The sequence below is a fragment of the Molossus molossus genome, unplaced genomic scaffold (assembly GCF_014108415.1).
Source record: "Molossus molossus isolate mMolMol1 unplaced genomic scaffold, mMolMol1.p scaffold_m16_p_1, whole genome shotgun sequence".
NCBI classification, from domain to species: domain Eukaryota; kingdom Metazoa; phylum Chordata; class Mammalia; order Chiroptera; family Molossidae; genus Molossus; species Molossus molossus.
This window is the reverse complement of record NW_023425344.1, coordinates 145,097,114-145,105,382: the sequence shown is the minus strand read 5'-3', so window position 1 is coordinate 145,105,382 and position 8,269 is coordinate 145,097,114. Positions and strand designations below refer to the sequence as shown.

At 39.5% G+C, this 8,269-nt stretch overlaps 1 protein-coding gene across 1 annotated transcript; it reads left to right on the top strand.

Annotated features, from left to right (window-relative positions):
• The first annotated feature begins 1,938 nt into the window (after window positions 1-1,938).
• Window positions 1,939-2,868, top strand: LOC118618948 (olfactory receptor 1509). The gene has a single exon (XM_036245532.1). It carries the CDS (start codon window positions 1,939-1,941, stop codon window positions 2,866-2,868), a length of 930 nt encoding a protein of 309 aa, XP_036101425.1.
• Window positions 2,869-8,269: the final 5,401 nt, after the last annotated feature.

Here is an 8,269-nt window from a genome sequence, read left to right as displayed (position 1 = left end):
CATCTAAATTACTCTTGTATAACTGGAGAAGCTTGGTAAGTTTTACCACCTCTTTACCTGCTTTGCTTGCCATCTTGTGAGTGTGCACGTGTATGCACATATGTACATGACGTTGACCAAGACCCCATCTCAGTCACTGATAATGTTGTATAAGTGGGTGGTGTTTAGAAGTTTAATAGATGGCCCTGGCCGGTTTGGCTCAGCGGTTAGAGCATTGGCCTGCGGTCCGGAGAGACCCGGGTTCGGTTCCCGCTAAGGGCATGTACCTCAGTTGCAGTTTGTCCCCGGCCCTGGTTGGTCGTGCGGGTGGCAGCCACTCGATGTGTCCCTTTCACGTTGATGTTTCTCTCTCTCTCTCTTACCCTCCCACTCTATCTGTGCAAAAAATGGGAAAATGTCCTCGGGTGAGGGTAAAAAAAAAAAAAAAGAAGTTTAATAGATGGCTTTTAACTTATGAGAATTATTTTTAATTAACCTTTCTTCCATCTCAGGACCCAGTGTATTTTTTCATTGTGTTGCTTTCTGCAAGGGCACCTATACACACACACCACAACATACAATCTTCAAGATTCCTCAAAATGAATAAGATTATGACTTACCACCTTTTATCTTTTATTTTATTTTTTAAAAAGTTCACTTTAGCCTGGCCGGTTTGGCTCAGTGGTTAGAGCGTCGGCCCTTGGACCAATGAGTCTCCGGTTCGATTCTGGTCAAGGGCACGTACCTCGGTTGTGGTTCGTCCCTGGCCCTGGTGGGGTCATACGGGAGGCAACCAGTTGATGTGGCTCTATCACATCGATGTTTCTCTCTGTCTCTCTCTCCCCGTCACTCCCATTCTACCTGATAATAAGTAGAAAAATATCCTCGGGTGAGGAATAAAAGAAAATAATAATAAAATAAAAGTTGACTTTAAAGAGAGTGGAAAGGAGAGGGAGAGAAAATTTCAATTTAATTTCAATTTAGCCTGGCAGTGTGGCTCACTGGTTGAGCATTGGCCCATGCACCAAGAGGTTACTGATTTGAGTCCCAGTCAGGGCACATGCTCAGGTTGTGGGCCTGATCCCCGGTGAGGGGCATGCAGGAGGCGGCCAATTGATGTTCTCTCTCATGATGTTTCTATCTTTCCCTCCCTCTCCCTTCCTCTCTCTTAAATCAATAAAGAAAAAAAGAAAAGAAAATTTCAATTTAATGGGGAGCAAAAACAAGTATTTTCTTTAAGTTCCATATAAAAAGTATGAAAGGGAAGAGATAGGATTTGATCGTGTGAAAAAGTTTCTGTAAAGGTACTGGTCTTCGAAACACATTTGAAAGATGAGTATAGTCAGTGATGAGGTGAAAAGAGTAGATTTTTTTTATATAGTATGTTTTCTGAACAGAGGAAATAGAATAAATGGAGATAAAGAGTTTAGAAAGTAGGTGGAGGTAGCATGGCTGAAGCATAGTAACTTCTTGGCTGGAGAAAGAATGCGGAGGGGAAAGATGGAATGCGAGAGGGGGAAAATTAATGTGCAGCAGATTGTTGCAGGCTTTGAAATAGTAAATTATTTTATCTGGGAGTTGAATTTTGGAATATTAATTTGACAGTATCTTTGGCTTAGACGGAAATGAAAAGAGCTAGCTAACTAGTGGCTAGGGATTTTGGGCAACGTATTCTTGTAAAGTTCACTTATCTCATCTGTAAGATAGGATCAGTCATGCCTATGTTATGGTGTGGTTGTGGTTAAGTAGAATGGTGGATACAAATGGATCCTGCTACCCGGTGGTTGTACTATAACAATTATTATTAAATTGGTCTTAATTATATATGCTCTAAAAGCAAATAACCAATTCAGATAGGAATGCAGAATAACTTCAATTCGTTCCATTCCTATAATATGAAAACTAAATTAGCTTTTATTCCCCCACTTCCCAGCAAAGATCCTTTGGAAGACGCAGTGGATGGATGCACTAAACCAAACAAGAGTGACTGAATTTGTCTTCTTGGGACTCACTGATAACTGGGAACTGAAGATATTATTTTTCATGGCATTCTCAAACATATATGTGCTAACTCTTTGGGGAAACATTCTCATCATGGTTACCATAGTCTTTACTGAACATCTTCATATCCCCATGTATTTCTTCCTGAGCAATCTGTCATTTATTGACATCTGCCACTCATCTGTCACAGTGCCCAAGATGCTGGAGGGTTTGCTTTTAGAGAGAAAAACCATTTCCTTTGACAACTGCATTGCACAACTCTTCTTCCTACATCTGTTTGCCTGTGCTGAGATCTTTCTGCTGACCATTATGGCCTATGATCGTTACATAGCCATCCGCACTCCATTACACTACACCAATGTGATGAATATGAGGGTCTGCATACAGCTTGTCTTTGCTCTCTGGTTGGGGGGTACTGTTCACTCTCTGGTGCAGACCTTCTTGACCATCCGTCTGCCTTACTGTGGCCCCAACATCATTGATAGCTACTTTTGTGATGTGCCTCCTGTCATCAAGCTGGCCTGTACAGATACATATCTCACAGGAGTGCTGATGGTGTCTAATAGTGGAACCATCTCTCTCACCTGTTTCCTGGCTTTGGTCACCTCCTACACAGTTATCTTGGTTTCTCTTAGGAGACAGTCAGCTGAAGGGCGCTGGAAAGCCCTGTCTACCTGCTCAGCTCACTTCACAGTGGTTGTCTTATTCTTTGGACCATGTATCTTCATCTATACCCGGCCAGACACCAGCTTCTCTCTTGACAAAGTGGTATCTGTCTTTTACACAGTGGTCACCCCTTTGCTGAATCCGCTCATTTATAGTTTGAGGAATGAGGAAATAAAAAATGCCATCAAGCATCTCAGACAGAGAAGAGTTTTTTTTTCATGAAATTGTGTACATGATGGTCTTGGGATTGTGGATATAATTATGGCCAAATCTTTGAGAGAGCAAAAGCAAAGAAACAAAATCATTAGGTGAAAGGGCATGCAGCAGGACAGACTTTTGCATTAAAGAGAAAGACTTGTTGCCCTGGCCGGTTTGGCTCAGCGGTTAGAGCGTCGGCCTGCGGTACAGAGAGACCCAGCGGTTCGGTTCCCGCTAAGGGCACATACCTCGGTTGCAGTTTGTCCCTGGCCCTGGTTGGTCGTGTGGGTGGCAGCCACTTGATATGTCCCTTCACATTGATGTTTCTCTCTCTCTCTCTCTTCCTCTCTCTCCCTCCCGCTCTATCTGAACAAAAAATGGAAAAAAAAATGTCTTCGGGTGAGGAGAAAGACTCATTAACTATTACTTAAATAAAAAGATCATGGTGGAACATGTAAGGGAAAAGAACATGGAAAAGTTTAAAGAAAGTTTCTGATTTCACCAATAAAAGAACACAATTCAGGGCATAGATTTATTTTCAAGAACAGTATCTATAGTTGAAAGAGAATCTACTTTCCTGATTTGTATTTTTCTGTGTGTTATCGACTCTGGGAAGCTGTATATCACACCTGTGTTTTATACATCATAGTGGTTTCAGTCTTGCTCTCAAATATATTTTCAATCTGTTTAACCTGTATTTACATTGCATTAAATTTTGTTTCTCTTGAAAGCAATTCTCTCATTATTTCTAAATATATTTTGTACTTTTCATAGTATTTTGATTTTGACAACATCAAGGTGGATATGTATAAAGTTTTATTTATTTATTTTCGTGTTCTTTTCACAGCCATGCTGTATTACCACTGAACTGTTTGCACTAAATAAAGTTATATTCTTCACCACCTCTCGAATCGGGGATTCCTGTTAGCATGTGAATTGGCGCCAATAATCACTGGTTGACACAATGAAAAAAATTCATTGGTTTGATCATTCTAATGGGAATTTATAAATCTAAAAAATTAAAATGCTTTTCAATGAAAATGGTTGTCCTTTCTTCAACAAAATCATCAACGTTTCAAAAGTATTGCTTTTTGATAATGGATATGCAAGAGCTAGAAGTAATGATAAGCCAAGCCTATTAGAGATGTATTTGAAATCTGAAATCAGTATTTGTCCAATAAATATGTGTCAGGTTTACAAATGAAAGTTGATGAACAGTTAATTGTATTAAAGAATTTTCCCCATTTTATTTTTGAAAGTTTATCTTTATTGTTGGAAGTATTACAAATGTCTCCACTACTTTTCTTTTCTTTTTTATCCTCACCTGAGGACATTTTTCCACTTTTTGTTCAGATAGAGTAGGAGGAAGAAGAGAGGAAGAGACAGAGAGAGAGAAACTGATGTGAAAGAGATACATTGAGTGGCTGCCTCCTGCATGACCTAACCAGAGCTGGGACAAACTACAACTGAGGTGCGTGCCCGTAGTGGGAACCGAACCCAGGTCTCTCTGGACCTCAGGCCGACGCTCTAACCGCGGAGCCAAACTGACTAGGGCTCTTTTCTTTTTTTTTTAACCAATTATTAAAAACATTTTTTTTTGTTTTGTTATTGATTTTTAGAGATAGAGGAAGGGAGAGGGAGAGATAGAAACATCGATGAGAAAGAACATCCATTGGCCGCCTCCTGCACACCCCCCACTGGGAATTTGGCCCACAACCTGGGCATGTGCCCTGACTGGGAATTGAACTGGAGACCTCATCGTGCATGGGTTGATGCTCAACCACTGAGCCACACCGGCCGGGCCCCACTATTTTTCAATGGGGAAATAAAATACATATTTTAAAATAAACTATATTGAGGTAAATTTTAATGACATAAAATACAACCATTTTAATTGCAGATTTTGAGAAGTTTTTACAAAGGCACATGTGCACCCATGTAACTACCTCTGTACTCAAGATATAGAACATTTCCAACATCCCCCAAACTTTCTTCAGTCCTTTCCCAGCCAATCCCTCTCCAGTGGTTCTCAACCTGTGGGTCGCGACCTCTTTGGGGATGGAACGACCCTTTCACAGGGGTTGCCAAAGACATTACAGTAGCAAAATTGCAGTTATGAAGTAGCAACAAAAATAATTTTATGGTTAGAGGTCACCACAATATGAGGAACTGTATTAAAGGGTCACGGCATTAGGAAGGTTGAAAACTGCTGCTTACCCACGCAAGTGTCCAAGGATCTGATTTTTGCCACTATAAATTAGATTTGTCTTTTCTAGAGTTTCATATAAATTGCATCATACAGTATATACTCTTATGTTCCTTTACTTCTTGCTCTGCATGTTGTTTCTGAGGTCAATCCATGTCTTTGTGGTATCAGTAGTTTGTTCCATTTTTATTTTTGAGTAACATTTATTTTTCTTTTTCAATTACAGTTGATGTACAATGTTATATTAGTTTCAGGTGTACAGCTCCATGACTAGTATTTGTATAACGTATGAAGTGATCACTCCATAAATCTAGTACCCATTTGACACCACACATGGTTATTACAATGTTATTGACTATATTTCCTATGCTGTACTTTACATCCCCATGACTATTCTGAAACTACTAATTTGTACTTTGAAATCCCGTCACCTTTTCACCCAACTCCTCTTCTATCTCACAACGGTCTCTGTATCTATGAGTCTGCTTCTGTTCTGCTTGTTTATTTTTATTTTTTAGATTCTACATATAAATTAAATTATCTGGCATTTCTCTTTCTCTGCCTCAGTTATTTCATTTAGCATAATATCCTCTAGATCCATCCATGGTATTGCAGATGGCAAGATTTCATTCTTTTATTTTATTTATTTATTTATTTGGTGGTACGTGCCCCTAGCAGGAACCGAACCGGGACTCTCTGGTCTGCAGGTCGACGTTCAACCGCTGAGCCAAACTGGCCAGGGCACATTCTTTTATTTTTATGGCTGAATCACATCCCATTGTATATATGCACCACTTCTTTATCCATTCATCTATTGGTGGAGAATTAGGTTGCTTCCATACCTTGATTATTGCAAACAACACCACATGTCTTTTTGATTTAGTGTTTTGGGTTTCTTCAGACAAATACCCAAAAGTGAAGTTGTTGGGTCCTTTTTTGTCTCTTTTGTTATAGCCTTTGTTTTAAAGTCTGTTTTGTCTGGTATGAGTATTATTACCTCATCTGTTTTTTTTTTCTGATTCTTGCCCCTAGTGGGAACCAAACCCGAGACTCTCTGGTCCGCAGGCCGACACTCCAACCACTGAGCCAAACCAGCCAGGGCTTATCTTTTTTTTTTTGTTTGTTTGTTTGGTTTTGTTTTCATTTCCATTAAATATTCCATCCCTTCACTTTTCAGTCTGTGTGCCTCTTTTGATATGAAGTGTCTTATAGACAGCATAAGTAAGAGTCTTGTTTTGTGATCCATCAGTAACCATTTATCTTTTAAAAAACTAATTAATTATTTTTGTTACAGATGCTTCTACTCCCCCCCCCCCCCAGATACCTTCCTCCCTACCCCCACATCAAGCATTGTTGTCTATGTCCATTGGTTATGCTTACAAGTATATAAGTTCTTTGGTTTATGTCACCCTCCCCTCGCCCCCTTCTCTGAAGTTTGTCAGTCTGAATCATACTCCTTTCTATGTCTCTGGATCTATTTTGTTCATCAGCTTATTTTGTTCATTACATTCCACAAATGGGTGAGATCATGTGGTATTTGTCTTTCTCTGATTGGCTTATTTCACTTAGCATAATACTCTCCAGGTCCTTCCATGCCATCTCAAAGAATAAGAGATCTTTCTTTCTTACAGCTGCATAGTACTCCATTGTGTATATGTACCACAGCTTTTTTATCCACTCTTCTATTGATGGATACTTGGGCTGTTTCCAGATCTTAGTGATTGTAAATAGTGCTGCTATAAACATAGGGGTACATATATTCTTTCTGATTGGTGTTTCAGGTTTCTTAGGATATATTCCTAGAAGTGGGATCACTGGGTGAAATGGAAGTTCAATTTTTAATTTTTTGAGGAAACACCATATAGATTTCCATAGTAGCTGCACCAGTCTGCATTCCCACCAGCAGTGTATTAGAGTCCCCTTTTCTCCACACCCTCACCAGCACTTGTTGTTTGATGATTTGTTGATGGTAGCCATTCTGGCAGGTGTGAGGTGATATCTCATGGTCATTTTAACTTGTATCTTTCTGATAATTAATGACATTGAGCATTTTTTTCATATGTCTCTTGGCCATTTGTATGTCCTGTTTGGAGAGGTGTCTATTTAGGTCCTCTGTCCATTCTTTAATTGGATTCTTTGTCTTCCTTTTGTTGAGTTGTATGAATACTCTATATATGTTGGAAATTAACTCCTTACTGATGTATCATTGGCAATGATGCTCTCCCATATGTTAGGTTCCCTTTCAATTTTGATGCTGGTTTCCTTTGCTGTGCAGAAGCTTTTTAGTTTGATATAGTCCCATGTATTAGTTTTTTCCTTTGTTTCTCTTTTTTTTCCCCCCAAATCTTTATTGTTGGATGTAAAATGTATTACAGATGTTCCACATTTTTCCCCCATTGACCCCCTCCTCCCTCCTCCCGCCCCCTCCCACCTTTTCCCACACTATTGTCTGTGTCCATTGGTTATGCATATAAGTTCTTTGGTTTATTTCTTCCCACCCCCCCAACCCCTTTCCCTTTGAGGTTTGTCAGTCTAGCAATGAATTTGTGCTTCTTAATCCCTTCGCCTTTTTCACCCATTCCCCCAACCCCCTTCCCAACTAGCAACCAACAAAATGTTCTCTGTATCTATGAGAATGTTTCTGTTCTTCCTGTTCATTTTGTTTGTAGATTCCATTGTTGATAGATATGTATTCATTGCCATTTTGTTTGTTCATACATTTTATCTTTTTCTTCAAAAAGACCCTTCATCATTTCATATAATAACGGTTTGGTAGTGATGAACTCCTTTAACTTTTTCTTGTCTGGGAAAGTTTTTATATGTCCATCAATTCTAAATGACAGCTTTGCAGGATAGAGTAATTTTGGTTGTAGGTTCTTGGTTTTCATCACTCTGAATATTTCTTGCCACTCCCTTCTAGCCTGCAAAGTTTCTTTTGAGAAATCAGCTGACAGCCTAATGGGTACTCCCTTGTAGGTAACTAGCTGCCTTTCTATTGCTGCTTTTAATATTCTCTCTTTGTCTTGAACGTTTTGCATTTTGATGATGATGTGTCTTGGTGTGTGCCTCTTGGGGTTCATCTTGTTTGGGACCCTATGTGCTTCCTGGACTTGTATGTCTGTTTCCTTCACCAAGTTAGGAAAGTTTTCTGCCATTATTGTTTCAAACAGGTTTTCGATTTCTTGTTCTCTCTCTTTTCCTTTGGGCACCCCCAAGATG